This window comes from Anabrus simplex, chromosome 2 (genome assembly GCF_040414725.1).
Source record: "Anabrus simplex isolate iqAnaSimp1 chromosome 2, ASM4041472v1, whole genome shotgun sequence".
Taxonomy (NCBI): domain Eukaryota; kingdom Metazoa; phylum Arthropoda; class Insecta; order Orthoptera; family Tettigoniidae; genus Anabrus; species Anabrus simplex.
Window position 1 is genome coordinate 1,152,337,542 of NC_090266.1, and position 20,617 is coordinate 1,152,358,158.

The 20,617-nt window shown below is 43.5% G+C and overlaps 1 protein-coding gene across 5 annotated transcripts in view; it reads left to right on the forward strand.

Annotated features, from left to right (window-relative positions):
- Window positions 1-20,617, forward strand: part of LOC136864755 (retinol dehydrogenase 11) — a 391,683-nt gene that overhangs the window by 353,348 nt on the left and 17,718 nt on the right. For all 5 annotated transcript variants that reach the window (XM_068226403.1, XM_067142114.2, XM_068226404.1 and 2 more), the window contains exon 6: window positions 20,185-20,392. In XM_068226403.1, coding sequence (XP_068082504.1) covers window positions 20,185-20,392 — 208 coding nt within the window. The remainder of the gene's footprint in view (window positions 1-20,184; window positions 20,393-20,617) is intronic.

Sequence of the window (20,617 nt, forward strand, 5' to 3'; positions counted from 1 at the left end):
TAAATGAAACTCGTGTGCTAACTTGGCTAACATGTGCATAATGGCTAACGAACGAAATGCTATTGGCATCTAACATAAAATAAATAATACAATTGTATTCACTGCGACCTCGGGTGGACTGCCAAAAAAATCCTGCACCTCTGAGTCGCGATATGTTCCCCAACAAATCTTCCCTATTCTTTGTCGTTTGAAAGCCGTTGAATTATTTTCTGTCTTCTCCTCTACCAGAAATCTACGTGGACGTCAACCTGAATACCTTTATACTACGGATGTACCAACAGAAACAGCATAATAGGAACGATGTTTGAAGAAACCGTAAAGAGGCGGTGTGGAACCAGGAAATAAAGATACCAGACGCTACAAAATCCCATCGGACAATATTTAACCGACCTTATACGCAGTGAGTTCACGATTATTTTAAGATTAAGGAATGTTAAAGAAAAATGTGGAAAATTCAATCCTTGTTAGGTAATGTTTATGCAATCGAAAACTGGTTTTCCTTGAACCCGGTGGACCCCGCAGGGTTTTGCACTAGCCTTAAACCGGATCTGTATATGAGGAAACAAATCTCTGTACTTAAATTCTTCTTCCAAGGACTGTATATAATGTTACTGGATAGTTTTTCTCGGGTAACAAGGTATTACACTGGCTGAAAAAAATATCCAGGCACCAAGAACGGGTTGTGCTAGGTTAAGGAACGTTTGTAGGCGTGTTTACACATCTGAAAGATGACGTTGATTCATATTTCCCGCAGATCTCATTAGCGTGGTGCTAGTAGCGGCTCCATGACTTTGCACATCAGGTTTGTTTTAAATACGGGCTGTACTGTGCGAGAGCGTTGGTTACTTTGAGATTGGACGGAGTGACAGTGAGTGGGTCAAGAATGCCTTTACGACGACGAAGAGGCCAGTATCAACAGCTGACTGTGGTTGAACGAGGCCGGATAAAAGGGCTACGTGAAGGTGGATTTTCCCTCCGCGCTATTGCAGAACGACTTGGCAGGAATGTCTTCACTGTGCATGACTACTGGCAGCAGTGGTCACGAGAAGGTACGCTCGCGAGAAGACCGGGCTCCGGACGTCCCCGTGGCACCACCGAGAGCGAGGACCGCCGTATTCGGCGTATGGCTATGGTGCACCGGACTGCGTCTGCAGCAGCAATTCGAGCAGCAGTTGGCACCACAGTGACGCAACGAACTGTTCGAAATCGGTTACTTGAAGGAGAGCTCCGAGCCAGATACCCTGCGGCGTGCATTCCACTTACCCCAAATCACCACCGTCTGCGACTTCAGTGGTGTCAAGTGAGAGCTCATTAGAGGATGGAGTGGAGGACCGTTGTGTTTTACGATGAAAGCCGGTTCTGCCTTGGTGCCAGTGATGGTCATGTGTTGGTTAGAAAGAGGCCAGATGAGCGCCCGCTTTTCCCCTGTCTGCACTGGACCTACATTGGGAGTTCTGGTCTGCGGAGCATTTTCCTATGACAGCAGGAGCACTCTCGTGGTTATCCCACGCACCCTGACTGCAGATGTGTACGTCCGTCTGGTGATTCGACCTGTTGTGCTGCCATTCACGAACAGGATTCCCGGAGGTGTTTTTCAACAGGATAATGCACGCACCCGTGCCGCTGTTGTAACCCAACAAGCTGTACAGAGCGTCGACATGTTTCCTTGGCCTGCTCGATCTTACGATCTGTCCTCAATCGAGCTCGCATGGGACATCAGTGAACAACAACTCCAGCGTCATCCACAACCAGCATTAACTGTCCCTGTATTGACCGACCAAGTGCGCCAGGCATAAAACTCCATCCCACAAGCTGACATCTATTACCTGTACGACACAATGCATGCACATTTGCATGCCTGCATTCAACATTCAGATGATTACACCGGTTATTAATGGACCAGCATGGCACATTTGCGATGGCTTTTCTCGCGCGGATATTAACCTGTAGTCTTGTATCTTTAATCAATTAAATATGTTACCCCGACAAATATATTGTCAAACTTTCCGTGTTCTACATTCCTTATTTCACGGTGTTTGGATATTTTTTTCGCCAGTGTATTTGAAAGCAGAAGTTCTTTCAAAAACATGACATTGAAAAGCCATTCTGATTAACTCTCCCTAGATCCAGGACATGATAAGATTCACTTATAAACACCGACGGAAATGCATATTGCCACACCTTGGAAACATTGTCTGGACTTATTTATTTATTTATTTATTTATTTATTTATTTATTTATTTATTTATTTATTTATTTATTTATTTATTTATTTATTTATGTATTTATTTATTTATTTATTTATTAATGTCTTTCTGTACATGGCGGGGCTCAGGCTATGAAGCCTACGCAAGATAACGCCTGAAGGTAAGTGATTACTAGGGCCCGTATTCTTATGCAATTGCGTATTCCTTTCCTTTACTTCTAGACAACTGAAAATGTAGACGAATTGTGGTTCTGATATGGTTATACTTGGGTTTCAGTTTACATATTTGTACATATTGTTTGCCCTCTAAGGAGCACGTAGAACTATTCTTGTTCTTCTTATCTTCCCAAAACTTCCTCATCTTTTCACTATGGGCGTGTCTTCTCCCTTATGTAAAAACATTTTTGAGTTTCATGCTCCTGGCTTTTGGGTTCTTTTTTTTTTAAATGCTATTTCTTCGGGGCGTCGACCTATAGAGATCTTTTGCACCATGTGATATGAACCTGCGTGTAATTGGAATGGAGGAAGTGTAGAGTGTTGAATGTGAGGAAAGGGACGTTAAGGACGACCAAACACCCAGTCCCCAGGCGAGGAATATTAATCATTTACAATTAAAAACACCTAAGCCAGCCGGGAATCGAACCCGGGGCCACCGGGTGACAGGCGGACGCGTTGCCCTTTACACCGTGGGGCCGGACTGTTGGGTTCTTGGATGTGAACTTACGTGAATTGATTTTCTGTCTGAATGGGGTCCTCGTAGTTGCCAGTAGGTCAATATTAATTTCTGCAAGGTCGCTTTCAGTGCCTACCAACCAGCGTAATTCGGTTTGTCGGCTTCCGTTAATGATGAATTTTTTTGTCGAGAGTCGTCCATTCGTGCTGTGTCCGTAAAATTTCATACGCCTCTTTAGTGCAACTGAGGAGAATAGCTCAGTCATAGAGTAAAGTTCTTCTGGGCTTTTACGCATCCAGATACCGTCTTGAATCTTGGGTCCAAATATCTTCCTGAGTATGTGCCGTTCTATTTTCTCTATGTCCTTGCTGTTGATGGTTAAGGATGACATCTCAGTTGCGTAGAGTGCTTCTGGAAGAACTACTGCGTGGTAGTGTCGGAGTTTGGCTTTCGTGGAAAGCGATTTCTTATTGTACATATTCCAAGTGATTGTGTAGGCTGTACGTAATTTTTCTGCACGTGTTATATTAGCTATCTGTTCACTTCCAGTGTTCCCGATAATTTCACCTAAGTGCATGAAGTGCTTCACTTGTGTGATGTAGCCATATTTGGTTGCAAGTGATGTCAAGCTTTGGCTCTTGGAGTCCACGTATTGTGTTTTCTCGTAAGAGATTTGGTGGCCGGTTCTGGTGGTGATTTCATGAAGTTTCTCGATGGCATGTCTGGCTTCCTCAGAAGTCCGAGTAATTATTGCTAGGTCGTCAGCAAAGGCAATGCAATTTATGCTGATTCTCTTGTCTTTGGTTCCCTACTTACCTGTCCCAGGTTTTGATGATCTTATCCAGTACCAGATAAAAGTCCGACTCATTGGCTGAGTGGTCAGCGTTGAGGCCTTCAGTTCGGAGGGTCCCGGGTTCGATTCCCGGCTGGGTCAGGGAATTTAATCGCTTCTGCTTAATTCTTCTGTTTGTGCTTGTCCCAACACTTTCCTCTCATATTCAGACAACACACTACACAACCAACCACCACAGAAACACGCATATATGGTTGACGTCAGGAAAGGCATCCGGCCGTAAAACAGGGCCAAATCCACACGTGCGACACAGTTCGCACCCACGGTCCCACAGATGTGGTAAAAGCGGTAGAAAAAGAAGAAAGAAGATCCAGTACAAGATTGAACAAGAGTGGGGACAATCAATCATCCTGTCTTACCCCTGTTCTGATTTGAAAAGGTTCGGAGATTTCACCCAAGAATTTTACTTTAGAGTTTGTGTCAGTCAAAGTCCATTCAATTAACGCAGTTGTTCTCCACACTGGATTCATGCAGGGTGATGTGCTCAATAGAGTCGTATGCTTTTTTAGTCTACGAAAGTGACGACTATGCGGTTCGAGTGGCGGTGTTGCATATTCTTAGTCATATTACATATTTTACATATTATGCGAATAATTTAATATTTTTGTACACATAAGCGTTTGGTAACGTTTATTTCTTCATTATAAGGGCATAAGGACAATAGGAAATTAGGTACAACAATAAATTGTGCAAAATACTGTAATTGTGTAAAATGGCCTAGTGGCCATGACAATTAAGGCTTCAAGTCTGCATGGTCTGATACCATGGTTATCCGGTTCGAGTCCCGTTGGTCTCAAAAAGTTGCACATTCAGGAAAGTTGGTGGTATACAATTTCTAATCACTAGATTGCGTGCCAAAATACCAAACTTCTCCATTGTGTTCAAATGAAGTGAAGGTATATGACGCTGTTGATGATTCACCCGTCGGATGGAAACGTTAAACCTTGAGCAGACCCCTTGGTGCTATTCGAGAGGAGTAGTATATGTGCCGGCACCGGGTTCCGTCTCATCCCTTTCTACTATCGTATTTCATACCATTCATCTCGTTAACTCCTCTTTACCGGTCGAAATGCCATGCTGTTAGAGGCGCGCAGCTGTGAGCTTGCATCCGGGAGATAGTGGGTTCGAATCCCACTGTCGGCAGCCCTGAAGATGGTTTTCCGTGGTTTTCCATTTTCACACCGGGCAAATGCTGGGACTGTACCTTAACTAAGGCCACGGCCGCTTCCTTCCAACTCCTAGTCCTTTCGTATCCCATCGCCATAAGACCTATGTGTGTCGGCGCGACGTAAAGCAACTAGAAAAAAATGTAGAACCAACAGATCTGTTGAATAGCGTTTGTACGAAGCCTCGAAAGTTGGATTTTTGACAATATCGTAGCTAGGATCGGCCGATAAGGTGGGGGAGGGGTATAGTTACGAAATTACGATGGAACACAATGAAAGTCCTTGTGCGCGCGTGCATGACTTGTCATTATAAGGACACTGATACAAGTGAATTATGTTGATATTCAGATTGCTGTACACTACAAAATATTACTTAAAAACAAAGAACAAGAACAATATGACTACTACTAGTAAAATGTTTTCCATTCTTCCCCTGAAGGCGGAGGCGGGCCTCTTAGACGGTAACGCCGACTCTCAGGCCAGATGTGAATCGGTGAAGGAGATGCTCGGAGAAGATGAGGGGGTTGGTCGACGTGGCGTATACAAGGAACTGTCCCGTCATTCCCCTTAGTGCAGGAGAATGGAAAGCCACGGAAAACCATTCTCAGGACTGCCGGCGGTGGGGACCAGCCGTGAGGTCCAGCCTTGTCCCGTCTCCCGAATACAGAGGCGTAGAGCCACGGTAGAGCCGTGGCCACCCCTCCTCTGCTCGGTTGGCCAGTCAGAGTTCAGAGCTGTTGGACTACGGGCCAGCGGTGGCCACTTGAGGGCCGAGACCCACTCTGCATCTCATCATCATCATCATCATCATCATCTGTTTACCCTCCAGGTTCGGTTTTTCCCTCGGACTTAGCGAGGGATCCCACCTCTACCGCCCCAAGGGCAGTGTCCTGGAGCTTCAGACTCTAGGTCGGGGGATACAACTGGGGAGTATGACCAGTACCTCGCCCAGGCGGCCTCTCCTGCTATGCTGAACAGGGGCCTTGTGGAGGGATGGGAAGATTGGAAGGGGTAGGCAAGGAAGAGGGAAGGAAGCGGCCGTGGCCTTAAGTTAGGTACCATCCCGGCATTCACCTGGAGGAGAAGTGGGAAACCATGGAAAACCACTTCCAGGATGGCTGAGGTGGGAATCGAACCCACCTCTACTCAGTTGACCTCACGAGGCTGAGTGAACCCCGTTCCAGCCCTCGTACCACTTTTCAAATTTCGTGGTAGAGCCGGGAATCGAACCCGGGCCTCCGGGGGTGGCAGCTAATCACGCTAACCACTACACCACAGAGGCGGACCACTCTGCATCTACCGACCAAAAATACGATCAAGGTCAACAGTTGTACAGTGAATGGTATGTTCAGTTTGCAATCCAAACTCTAACTTTCGAGGCTTTTAGAAAATATATTCAACAGATCTGTTGGCCCGGTTTATTCAACCTCAGTTAACATTTAACTGCCTGTTAAAATAAGTTAACAGTGAACTTAACCAAATTAGCATTTAATCAACATTGGTTAAGACTAACAATCGGTTAAACTCTCAGTTAACTATTATCGGCACACTTTTTCTGGATATATTTGTGTACGGGTTTGAGGAGTAAGGAGGGAGCTCTCCCGGTTCCGGTAGTGCTGCCAACTGAATGAAAATGAAATCTGAATTGAATCGAGAATATGATCGATATGAAGTTCCTAAACCGTTATTATCTTAAGCCAACAACTGTGTCACACACATATTATATAACATTTCTCGATGCGAATCTTATTCCTAGCATGAATTCTATAGTTTGGCTTTGCTGTGTAAACAACAGTACTAGTACGTAAAGTGTACGCCAGATGTCGTACAGCGATGCATAAGCGATTCATAGTTTGTTTCAAAGGTTGCCAGTACGAATCTCGAAGATTGCCGAGGTCGACCGATTCAGAAAAAGTGTGCCGATAATAACCTGCCCAGGTTCAAGCAGTTAAATTCTCTGTTAGCTCAAAATATGGCAGGCGCATTAGATGCAGAACTTCCGTATCTTGAATATTTGGAATATGATAGGCCTTTTCTCTGCTAGTTGTTTTACGTCGCACCGACACAGACATGTCTTATGGCGACGATGGGACAGAGAAGGGCTAGGAGTGGGAAGGAAGCGTCCGTGGCCTTAAGGTACAGCCCCAGCATTTGCCTGGTGTGAAAATGGGAAACCACGGAAAACCATCTTCAGGGCTGACGACAGTTGGGTTCGAACCTACTATCTCCCGAATACTGGATACTGACCGCACTTAAGCGACTGCAGCTATCGAGCTCGGTGATAGGCCTTTTCCAGAAAGGATTAGAAACGGAAGAGATGTTTCATACAGTTGTGTCAGTTGCTTAACTGTACGCTACATTGAATTCACTGCACATTTTCTGCCAAGCGTCACTTTAGCTAACACGGATCCATTAGTTTGCTTACTTTCTATAACAGGTGTACATTGTTCTCCCCAGAAATTTTCGCCAGCCGGGTGGCAGTAATGAGCAGCCGTGCAGGAAACACTACGTATTAACAATATTATCAGACAGGTATACATTAACTGCAAAAATTGAACTATTTTAGTGGTATCATCACGAACAAGACGTAAGAGTATTTTGAACTTCTCGTTCATCATCATATAAGACCGGGACTTACCGCCATAGTGCCATGCGGAATCTCGTGCTCGCATGCTAATCCGGACACCGCTCGCGCACGATATTACGTGATAGTCAAGCTGAAGATTTGTACTCGGGTATAATTTGATGCAACTGACAATAATGAAGATTTGCCATTTAAATGAACAGCCTTGCAGTATGTACATTATTTTTTATTTGGAACACTCTTCGACTCAAATAGCCTATGTATTAATGTTATGAAACTAACACATATCTAGGTTATGTTAGCCGGGCGGTCTGTAAACACGGCAGGGCGGTGCGCATATTGAAAAGGTCCCAGGGAGAACACTTGGTACCGCGCAGGGGCGGTTTCTCCATAAGGTTGCAGGTTTGCGCTACCCCCATTAATTTTTTATGTTTATTTTTAGGTAAAGTTTTATAATTTGGATTACTCAACTAGTGTATTTTCATTCAACAAGACAAACCTTTCAAGAGCTTGAAAGAGCGAATATTGACTACAGGACACCACAAGCCGGTACTCTTAGGTGTTCACTGCAGGAGCTGAAAAGTTCGCAGCAGAGAGTCAACCTGAGGTAGGATGAAAGAGGGGTGCGCAGGGCTGATCGAGGGGTGAGCGGGGAGAGGAAAAGATAGGCGTGGCTTCTTATACATTGCTTAAATGGAGGTTTATCAACCTGAGTCCAGTAGCGTATACGAGTCCAACACTCGGCCACCTGGATTCCTCGCTGCACACCCTCTTTTCTGCGCAACTTGTAGGCAAAGAGAATGCTTGTAAGGAGCGGTAAGGAGTTTCGAATTCAGTAATAGCCGTGCGAGTGCTAAAGGTGTGGTTTGTATGTGCCATCTGTCGGTTCAGTATTCAACTAAACTATTGGAATGGCTGCAATAACCAGTAAAAAAAATAAAATAATTACCATATATGTATTATATTAACCAGTCCAACTGGAAGAATACGATTAATATAATGACCCTATTTATGTTATTTTCTCCTCTGCCTTATTATTACCATATATATTTTACCGAACTCGTACGCTCATGTTCATCGACAGTACTGATTATATAGGCTACTTGCTGAACGTATTTCTAATTATTATGAAAGGTGTTGTCAATGTAATTTGAGGTTAGGTATATACATAATTCTTAATTATGTTGACAGGAAGGAAATATCCATGTAAGATCCATCTGCGGTGTTAAAAAAATATGTTAAAGTAAATTTTAAAAATTAGAATATGCTACATATAGCATACCGTACTTGAATAACATTTTATATTGATTTAAATGTGGCGTCCGCGGTATGTTCGATCTCTAACCTAAGTTTGATGCTTGTTGTTTTAAGGGGCCTAACATCGAAGGTCATCGGCCCCAAACCTAAGTTTCGCCCAGTTGATACCGTAAGTTTTACCGGTTGATATATATATGAATTCACTTTGGAAGCCCTTAATCTGTTCTCGCAGGTTATTGCGCAACGCTACGAAGTACGTCCCTCTAAAAATTCAAATCATCGACCCTTGCCGCCAAACGCTAGGAAGTAGTACGCGACAGGAATGCAAATCGTCGGCTATTACCGCCATTCTAATAGTTTAGTTTTAGTTGAATGCTGACAGATGGCACATACAAAACACACCTTTAGTGCTCACACGGCTATTATTGAAATCGAGACTCCTTACCGCTCCTTACAAGCATTCTCTTTGCTTACAAGTCGTGCAGAAAAGCGGGTGTACTGCGAGGAATCCAGATGGCCGAGTGTTGGACTCGTATACGCTACTCCTGAGTCCTCATAGCACGGCCGACTTGATGCGTTGCTCTAGCTAGCTCCTTGGAGCGCAGCGAGGGATCCAGTCGGCCATGCTCCTACGTAACCAACTACTGTACTAGCAAAGTCGCTAGAGACCGTTGGCGCTCAATGTGAGAGTCTGTTATAGAACAGGGATGTCACCTAGCGACATTGGATGGAAGTTCATTTGCTGGATACACCGCCGTCTCGATCCTCTTATACTGCCTGCTCTATGCCACTAGTTTAACACAGGAAGGCGCGACTACCAACATTTCTCCAAGTCGCCGCAGAGTGCAGCAGTAGACGCACAATCTTGGCTGTCAGTGTGGGGTGTAGCACTGTGTTCAGTCGTACTGGATGTAGCCCCAGGCACTGCTGTCACACCAATGTCGTGCCTTATGTACGGCTATAACCGGCAAAGAAAAGAAAAAATACCGTATTAGGAATGTTTTCAAAATGCTATTTGTACTTTAAGAATTCAATCTTAACAAAAACGCTAAAAGGAGTTGCTGCATTTATTCCTTACTGGTACCTTTCAATCAACTCTTTCATTTTTCCGGATATTTTTTCGCCCCTTTTCTTCAATTCTCCTTCCAAATCCGCAATCATCATTGCACCTATACCATTTCCCGTCTTGTTCAAAACATTAGCAGAATATGGTAACTCCATTTTAATGCATTTAAAGCAAAAGTTTCGTTTCGATGATCGCAAATGTAGGAATACTCCATGTAAGTCTCATATAAAATAATCGAGCAGCGGAAAGCGCATACCGGGTAATACCATTACGCTGCCTAGCGGACAAGTTTTGCGTGATACATCCCTATTGGTGCATGAATGTGAGTGAAAACCTGAGTTATTTCGTACAATGATTAAACGTGTCTGGTCACTTCCGTTCGTACAAGAGATATTTTGTATAGGACTGTGAAATGAATTAATCATGTTATGCTTATAGATATATAAAAAGTAATTTTAAAGTGTAGGTATTTGTTTCTTTCCGTTTGTGCAAGGTATATTTCTCGTAGATCTGAATCTTCAGATTCTTTCACCGAAATATTCAACTGTTGTGTACAATTTTTCCAATCTCGGCAAGGTGGTTCGCAGCCAGAAAAGACCGTCTAGAAGGGAATTAAGAGAAAAGCGGCTGTCGGCTTTATCTAGGCAAGGACCTAATAAGAAAATAATTGGATATCCTCAGATTACTCTCGCATCTGTGTCTTTACGCCTTATTTCAGAAGGTGGTGGAGCCTCCGCGGCTCAGGCGGCAGCGCGCCGGCCTCTCATCGCTGGGTTCCGTGGTTCAAATCCCGGTCACTCCATGTGAGATTTGTGCTGGACAAAGCGGAGGCGGGACAGGTTTTCTCCGGATACTCCGGTTTTTCCTGTCATATTTCAATTCCAGCAACAATCTCGAATATCATATCATTTCATTTCATATTTCATCCATTAATCATTGCCCCGGAGGAGTGCGACAGGATTCGGCAGCCAGCACAAATCCTATCCTCGTTGCTAGATGGGGCTTCATTCCATTCCTTACCCGGTCGAATGACTGGAAACAGGCTGCGAATTTTTCTTCTTCAGAAGCTGATTAAAGCTGTGGAGGATAGATTCCATGTGATAAGAATTGTGATGGACAATGACAAAACAATCGTCTTCATCTTTAGTCATTTTGGACAACCTCAGATATCCAGACGATAATATTCCAATCAAACTAGAAACAGGAAATCAAATCCTAATTTGCGGGTACTAGGTTCGTGATGTTGAAGAGAGGATGGAGTGTAGCATTTGTGTCAGTAACGTCTCACTGCCTAGAGCTTCGACACCGCTAAATGGAACTGATTATGCATCAGGACAGAGGAGGAGTTCGATACCCAAAACCTTGTTTTGTTGCTCAGGTGAAGCATCTGCAGGAGTTCGTTTAAGCTACTGTGCCCTATTGTCGAAGTCCTTCAAACGTACGAGCGTAATACGAGGACTTGCGACGTTTTCCCTTTCAGAACATGTTTTGTTACAGTGTGAGGTCAAAGACCATCAGCAAACTGTTAGTGATATTATCCTAACCAAGTTCGTAGGACTTTTATTATTTGATTTTGCGTTGGCAAGAACACAAAAATTACTGTACAGGTACGGTACCACTCCAAGCCTTCGTCCAGGAAAATCTTTAAATTGTGCATGAAGAGGCCAACTGCGACATCATTCAGGTAATATTACCGATATTTAATAATACGGATGTAATTTACGAGCTTCAGTGAACATATGACCATACTCCATAGTGTTTTGTAGGCTGTCGTCATTAGAATAAGTTTGGAACATTGTGCGTCTATGCCTGCCACCCAGCGGAGAAATTTTATCGCAGCGTAGTCGCAAAAAGGTGGCGTACAAGATAAGTAGCTCATTGATTTAACTGTGTAAACATTCGTGTCAGAGTGTGTGTTTTTATTATTGTGCGTTTTTATCAGTTAGTGGTATTTTGCCAGATCATGAATTCGGTGCAGTCGTTAATGTCTGGGCCGTTTTCGCAACGGACTGCCGAAGAAAAATCCGAGGTGAAACGAAGAGGTAAGCCCACGCGACGTTTAATTTCGAAACCAGATACAATACCGGAATTAGGCTACCTCAAAGTGTTTCATTTCAGTATGGTAAGAGTTTTTAAATTAAAAATGTTACTGGGTTTTAGTAATATTCCTGAAAATAGAAATGTAAAATGTTTGTTTTATTTTTAATAATAAAAAGTATTCTTGATGTATCTTGTTTTGAAAATTAACCTGTACCGTAATCATATTATATCAATGGTAAAAATTGTGCACCACTGAACTTTTAAACCACCAGCCGCCACTGGGTACCGGTTATATTTGGAAATAATTTCCAAAAGAAGAGAAATATGAACTACGCATTCTCTTCTAGGATTTTTATATGGGTTTTTAGAGCATCAGAAAATTCACGGTCAAGACAAAAAAATCGAATAAATGTTAACTTCGCGCGCCTTGGTTTACAGCTGTAAGCAAACAAAAGCGCATCGAAGCGCGCTCACAAACTGCATGGTTCTGCCACTGCCTTCTAGATTCTCACTGATCGTGACTTTTATGAGAGTTAACACCGAGTTAACTAACAGTTCCCTGAAAATGTTTGGATAAATACAAGAATCTTAACATGCTGCTAAATTTTTGACGCTATGTTAACAAACAGCGTGTTAATGTTCTTTTAACTGAGCTTGAATAAACCGGGCCTAAGTCTCTGTAACTATACCCCCGCCCATCGGTCAATCCTGGCTACGTTACTGACATATTTTATGAAAGATATTAAATTACATATTTCTCTGATATTTACTGCAACGAACTCGATAGCTGCAGTCATTTAAGTGCGGCCAGTATCCAGTATTCGGGAGATAGTGGGGTCGAACCCCACTGTCGTCAGCCCTGAATATGGTTTTCTGTGGTTTCCCATTTTCACACCAGGCCTTAATTAAGGCCATCGCCGCTTCCTTCTCACTCGTAGCCCCTTCCAGTCCCATTGTCGCCATAAGACCTATCTGTGTCGGCGCGACTTAAAGCAACTTGTAAGAAAGAAGATATTTACTACAGTTTATGTACATATTCTGTACTTTGATATTACACAAAATTCTGGGTCCTAGTGATTACATACTCAGCGCAGCACATGCCTAGATGTATTGGCCGTACTAGCAGCACTCAGACACCACCCTCCTTGGGCATCAACACATGCCTGAAGACGATCACAGAGTTGATGAACATCCTCCTAAAAACAAGACATGGGTCGACGTCTCTTGTTTGCACCTGTTGATGTAATTCGGAAGGACTGTCTGAGTGGCTTGACAGAACGCGTAAGGTGTTGATACATCATGTCCAAAACGTGATCATAGGGGATGTTGAATATGCCTGCTAGAGAAGGTGTCCAAAGATCTTGTTCAGCATCACAATCATGTTGCAAAACTGACAGCGGAAGACATTGAAATAGTGGCCTGGATGTAACTGAGCGGGTGATTAATTAAGGTGGATGAAGTGCTCATTCCGGGATGACAATGAAAGAAAGTTCTGGATTTTACAGCAGCGGGAAACTGCTAGTTAGCATTATATGATTTGAAGTGTGATTTCCATTCGGATCTTTGGAATATATCCCGCACAAAATGTCTAACACCTGTTCCTTGAGCGTTGTTTGTAAAGACGAAAAGTTCAAAGACGACTTTAAAAGCATCTATAATTTAATGTCGCATTTCTTCCCTAACGAAAGCATATGTATGGTCAAATTCTGTGTAGAAAAATGCATGAAGGAGGCCGAAGAAAATAGGAAAATGTGAAATCTTCGTCAAACGATTAAGGACGTTTCATGAAAAAATATATGGGACATAGTACAAGCTATTCCCCTTTCTTGCTAATGGCTTTTCGTCGCACCGACACAGATAGGTCGTATGGCGACGATGGGATAGGAAAGGCCTAGAAGTTGGAAGGAAGCGGCCGTGGCCGTAATTAAGGTACAGCCCAAGCATTCGCCTGGTGTGAACACGAGAAGCCACGGAAAAACATTTTCCGGGGTGCCGACAGTAGGATATTTCCCCTTTATGTCACTATGTGTCGTTGGCAACCACATGCACTAGTTCCACACTAACATCGTAAATCTATATATATAAAATAAGAGTTTTGTCTGTACATTGCTCAGAATTTGAAAAGAATGGTATTTCTGTATCGATCATGTCCACTGTTCCGAGGTATCTGTGGAACAGCAGAGGTGAAAGAAGGTGCGGGGGTGAACAGGTCTCAGGCTACGAAATTAAAATTAATTTAAAATTTAACAAGGTTATATTTTCTTTTCAAAATCAAGAAATAACAAGCATGGCAGGTACAGAGTAGCAAGGCAACAAAAGTACAATTACAGTATTTACAGGATGTGGGCTTCGAGCCCCGAACTCACAATTCTTGGGCAATTAGCCCGACTTTACTCCAAAATAAGTTTTAACAGAGGGGCAGAAAACCCCATTCATGCCCAGGAGCACTCGCTCCAAATTACACAGTAAAGCCTCCTCGAGGCATACAACAACTCAATTTTCGAGAAAGAGCAACTCGCTCTCAAAATTTAAGCCTATCAAAGGCCACACCAAACTCCACATTCAAGTTGTCCTCCAAGGACATGAAAACAGGGGTAAAAATACCCAACCTACTGAGGCCTATCAAGTAGAGAAACAGAAATATTACATGGCCTCGACAATACCAATTTGAAAGGAGGCGAAGCTGCACTCCTAATACATTTTGTTTAAAACCTACTTGGCACTAGGCTGTTAATGCAAGGGCTAATCCCATACTAAAGAGGTGACTTATATGAGAAGACAATTTACATTACGCTAGACTGGAAGAAACGGTTGAGAAAATAAGTTCACCTCAAAGCAATATGAGTGGGAGCTCGAGAGGGTTAAGCACTCTCTATCCCAATATGTAGCTTTAAAAGAGAATAGATGCTAAGAGTCTTTACATTTTAGGGAAAGGTTACATGGTGGAAACGCTTCGGACCCGCCCCGAGAGTTAAACTGCTGAGCTAGCAAGAAAAGAAGTTATTAAACGGCCATTACCTTGTTGTTGAACTGCTGCCCGAAGAAAGAGGCGCTTCTCGCCCCCTGCTATGTACTTTACACTTTGAAAGTTGGTACGGAAGTGGCGCAGAGACCCGAAAATCAGCAGTTTATATACTCTCGTAGAAAGTTCGAGGCGTTTCAGGAATGAAAACACCCGCCCACAATCATTTTATTGGATAACCAAGAAAACCCCTGCACAATATGAAGAAGAAACACATAATTGGTGGAAAATTAACTCAAGAAATTCGGGATTGGCTAAATTCAAAACAAGGGGAAAGAAAGGGTTAATATTGCCAACTTAAACAATGACTGAAATAAATTTAACAAGGAACAAACTTATGAATTCAAAACTTCTCCAAAAACATAGTTCTTTCACTTCGCACTAGGGTGCACCATTATAGTTCTTCAGTAGTGTCCTCTAGAAGAGAATGTTCACACTTCTTACTACAGGAAAAACAAAAATACGTCGAAAACGACCCAGTTCAGAAATTTAAACATTTCCAAGTAGTGACATCTTCTGAGAAACTTGAAAATTAATACCGTAGATAAAGTTCAGACTTCCTCCAGCAGAGGAGTTTCAACTGGCGCAAAGTTTGAATTAGTGGCGCGGAGGTGTACCGCCCGGTACAGACCTCCCCCCCCCCCCCAAAGTCCCTCCAGGGGTGACACATGAAATTGTTTGAAAACAAGGTCCAAGTTATGATGTTGCTATGGAGATAAATTGCAGAAGCATTTATAAAAATTTTCTGAATTTGGGTTTGATCCAGTTTCAAAATTCTTTATAGTTATTGCTGATGTAATGTCTTTATGTTTGTAGAAGTTGAATTCAGGAGGAAAAACTTTAAATTCTTGAAGGAGAAGAAAATTTTCTAAGTCCACCAGATATTGCATTAAAATCCAAAAGGGTAATAATTGTTGAATAGGAATGTCCATATACCTGGATATGTACTTTAAACGTTGATCAGTTTGACGGCCAGACCAGCCGCCGCTGCTTGAGTTCAGAGAAGGCCGCTCGGACCCCTCCAGTACCCTGAGATACCGCTCGCCCGCACTATGAGAGGAGTAGTGGAGTTGAAGCACGCCGCGCCCGCGGCGAACATGCAGGTCGCGGGCCAGTTGCAGGTTGTGCGCCGCACATCAGCCTTGGCCGGGAGGAGGACTCCGGCTCGCCGTACACTGGTTGGCCTCACTGGAGAATGGCGGGCCCATACCCTGCCTCGGTAGCGGTACGGCGCCGCGCTGCTGCGGGGGCACTGAAACATTAAAGCTCGGCGGCCGAATTTTGTTGGACCATTATCATTTTTGAGGGCACAGGCTTGTGGAGAGGTTGAGGGGCCAGCGGCGTGAAGATATTCATGGCAAGTATAAGCCACTGAGTGTTATGATAGCAGGAGACGGGAGCGTGGTAATGGCCGTGGCAAGGACAGGATGGCAGTTTAACTGTGCGGGGAAGGTTTACAATAAATAATTACACACAAAGGAAACAGCTTCCAAGAGCAGAAGGCCTTAAAAGTGAAACCCCTCCAAAAAAAAATATAACCTTCATATTTCCTTCAAAATTATATGAAGCAAGTTAACACAGAAATTACACCGGTTTCATCTGTGACAGGTGAACCCTAAATATCCTCTCGGTGGCTGGATTGCTTAACAATAAGGTAACGGGAGTAAGGAAATCGAGAATGATACACGGCCCATGAAATCTGGGGGCAAGCTTGCCCGCGGGAACAAAATTCTTGACCATCACCTGGTCACCTACCTTCAAATGGGTGGGTCTCCGTCCACGATCATATCTTTCCCTAACCTTTTCATGAGACACCTTAAGATTGGCTTTAGCCTTCTTCCAAAGATCTTTAATGTTATCCGGATCTATTGTCTCAGGTAGAATGTCACTCAGAGACCAGAGTTTAGAGAGCGGCGTGTTGGGAACGAACTTGAACATCAGCGAAGCTGGAGTAAACTTGTGAGATTCATGAACCGCCGAATTCAAAGCAAAAGCTAACCAATGCAGGGACGTGTCCCACCTAGAATGATCTTCATGATGATAGGCAATAAGCGCGGACCTGAGATTACGATTAACCCGTTCAGCCAGAGATGGTTGAGGGTAATAAGCAGAAGTTGTCACATGAGAGATGGACAGGTCGAAGCAGAATTTACGAAATAAATTAGATGTGAAAGCCTTAGCATTATCAGATACAATATATTTACACGGACCAAAAGAAGCAAAGATAGAATTTAGACAAGTAATGGTGGACTGAGCGGTAGCCAGCTTAGTCGGAAATAACCAGGAAAATCTTGTAAAACCATCTACACATACAAAGATGAACTTGTTGGCATTTCCCTTTGACTGGGGGAAGGGTCCTACATAATCAATATACAGGCGTTCCATGGGGCGCGACGCTTGATGAGAAGACAACAGGCCTACCTTAGTGGACATGGTTGGTTTACTAAGCAAACAGGATTTACAAGCCTTAACTAGTTTACGGATTTCACCGTCCATACCCTTCCAGATGAACCATTCACGAATCTTTTCGCGAGTTTTAAAGATTCCAAGATGCCCCCCTAATGGGGTCTCATGATAGTACTTGAAGATCATAGGTACAAGAACAGCTGGAACGACAACTTTCATCATCTTGTCATGCCTCGATGGGCAACATAAAACACCATTCCTCAGTACATAAGGGACGACATGTTCCCCAGAAGAAAGGGTTTCCATTATCGGAGCCAGCGTCGGATCTTCACGTTGGTATTTCTCGATATCCCTAAAGAGCATGGGAGCATCTGTTAAGATGGCATTAACATCAAATAGTATGGACTCGGGAGGTGATGAACTGTCGACCGGTTCATGGGTCTCAACGTCGTTGGAAAACATACGGCTGAGTCCATCAGCAACAACATTTTCGGTACCTCTGATATGCCTGACATCGAATTGGAAGGCAGAAATACGGATGGCCCAACGGGCTATACGACCAGTACGACGCGGCCTACCTAAGACCCAGCTTAAGGCTTGATTATCTGTCTCCAGGTCGAATTTGACATGTTCCAGATAGAGACGGAACTTTTCTAGGGCAAATAAGACTGCCAAACCTTCGAGGTCATAGATGGAATACTTGGCTTCTTGAGCCGATAGTCCTAGATGCATAGGCGATGGGTCGTCTCCCTAGTTCAGTCTCTTGAAGAAGGACTGCAGCTACCGCCGACGACGACGCGTCGGTTTGGACGATGAATTTCTTTGAGAAATCAGGCATAGCAAGGACAGGGGCATTACAGAGAGCTAATTTAAGATCTTCAAAAGCGGCTTGTTGAGAAGGTCCCCACTCAAATTTGATGCCTTTCCTACGAAGAAGGTTCAAGGGCGCCGCTCTATTAGCGAAGTTAGGAATAAACTTCCTGAAGAAATTCACCATTCCAATGAACCTGGCGATACCTTTGATGTCCTTAGGAGGTTTAAAATCACGGATGGCCCGTGTTCTAGAATGATCGACTGCAACACCATCAGGTGAGACAATATGCCCTAGGAATGACATAGAGGGCTTAGCAAAGGCAACCTTGGACAACTTAACAGTTAACCCAGCCTTACGAAGGCGATGGAGAACTTCTCGCAGATGATCTAGATGTTCTTCCAAGGTCTCCGAAAATACGACATCATCCAGGTAGTGATACAAGTACTCAAATTTGATGTCGGAGAAGACCCTATCTAGCAGTCTAGTGAGTACAGCTGTTCCCGTGGGGAGCCCGAAAGGCACGCGGTTGTATTCGTACAAATTCCAATCCGTGGCAAACGCTGTAAGGTGTTTAGACTCTTCCGCTAGGGGAATTTGATTATAGGCCTGATTCAGGTCCAAGATAGTAAAAAACTTGGCCTTACGAAACCATGAAAAACAAGAATGAAGGTCAGGAAGGGGCACAGATTGCAACACCACCTTCCGATTGAGAGCCCTATAATCAATGACAGGCCTGAAGCCACCTTGGGGTTTCGGGACTAGAAAAATAGGCGAAGAATACGCCGACTTAGAGGGCCGAATAATACCATCCTTCAACATCTGATCGATGATTTCTTTCAGAGCCTTCATTTTAGGTGGAGATAGCCTATATGGCGGAAAACGGACAGGAATCGAATCCGTGACCTCAATTTTGTATTCAATAAGGTCAGTAACACCAAGAGTATCAGAGAACACCTCTGGAAACGACTGACACAGCTTACGAATACTATCAGCCTGCTCCTCAGGTAGATGTCTAAGGTCTAACAACATCTCATCCTGGGTAGGCGAAATAGATGAACATGATGCAGAATTACATTTCAATAATGGAATTTTACAATTAGACGCAAATTTGAAAGTGCACGACCTACTCCGAAGATCGAGCACAAGACCAGTGTGAGAAATGAAGTCGGCTCCCAATATAATGGGGCAAGACAAGTGCTTGGCCACAAACAATTTAATTTTCCATGTAAATTTAAAAATGGTTGGAAATACATATTTATTGTATTGAAAGTGTCTGTTGTACCAGGAGACAGGCAACTTGGCCCCTTGCAAGCAGGTCTGCATCCGCTTCTACGGGGATTTCATGCACCAACGACTTGACGTAACCCGAGAGGTGTGAGATCCGGCAATCGCGCTGGCCGGGGGACAAGACCTCCCCTGCCAATCCAACGTTGAGGGTACGTGCTGTTCAAGTGATCGCGGACATTATCATCGAAGTCAGATGGTGCACCGTCGTGTTGAAACCACATTCTTTCGCGGACAACAAAGTGTACAGACACCCGGGATCTTTGCGAGAGTGTGGCAGAACTCCTTGCGCCGTTGCAATACATGCATTGAGATTGGCGGTTGTCACTTTGAACAATTACTGTGAGCTACGTTGTTATGCGGTGTATGTCCGTAACACAATAAATATACATTTCCGACCATTCGTTCCCTATCTCAATATAACACCTCTTTCAATTTGACACAAAAGGTTTGAGATATCCTGTATATTGGGGCACTACATATAAATAATTATGCACAAGCAAACATCAGTGACATAAATATTTGTAAATGACTTTTAAAAGTGTTATTTACATGTTTTGTTGTCTATGTCAATTTTAATAAATTGTTTGCTGAAGATGTCTCATATATGGGACGAAATATGTCATAAACGAATATAATATGTTAGTCCTAAATAAATGCTGGGAAAATAAAGTGCTGAAAAGGTGAAAACTCTCTCTCAATGAAAGTTGACTGGAGGTCAATACGGATCCAACAATGAAGTGTATAAACGTTATGTTATGTTTTATGTTTTATGTTATATGTTTATGTTATGTTTTATGTCTTATGTTATAGGGACGGGTGTGACTACTTACTCACTACATCCCGGAGTTGTTGCTACGGAACTTAGCCGCCACTTCAGTGATTCTTACTTTCCTGGTGTCACATGGCTCTTTAACAATGTTGCTCGCTTTGTGATCAAGTCTCCCGAACAAGGAGCCCAAACCACTATTTACTGCGCTGTGTCCGAGGAGGTTGCAGAGGACACGGGCTTCTACTACAGGTATTCTTGCTAGGCTGTCATCATGAACAGTGCTGCTAACTTACGAACACAAAAAGTACCTAAACTGAATTAAAAATATAGCGAACAGTGGCTAAAGTTACAGACTGTAATAGCTTAAAAAAAACTAGATGAACTCACCTAATTATTTAAAAATGTCTGGCTCCATGGCTAAACGGTTAGCATACTGGCCTTTGGTCAAGGGTGTACCGGGTTCGATTCTTGACA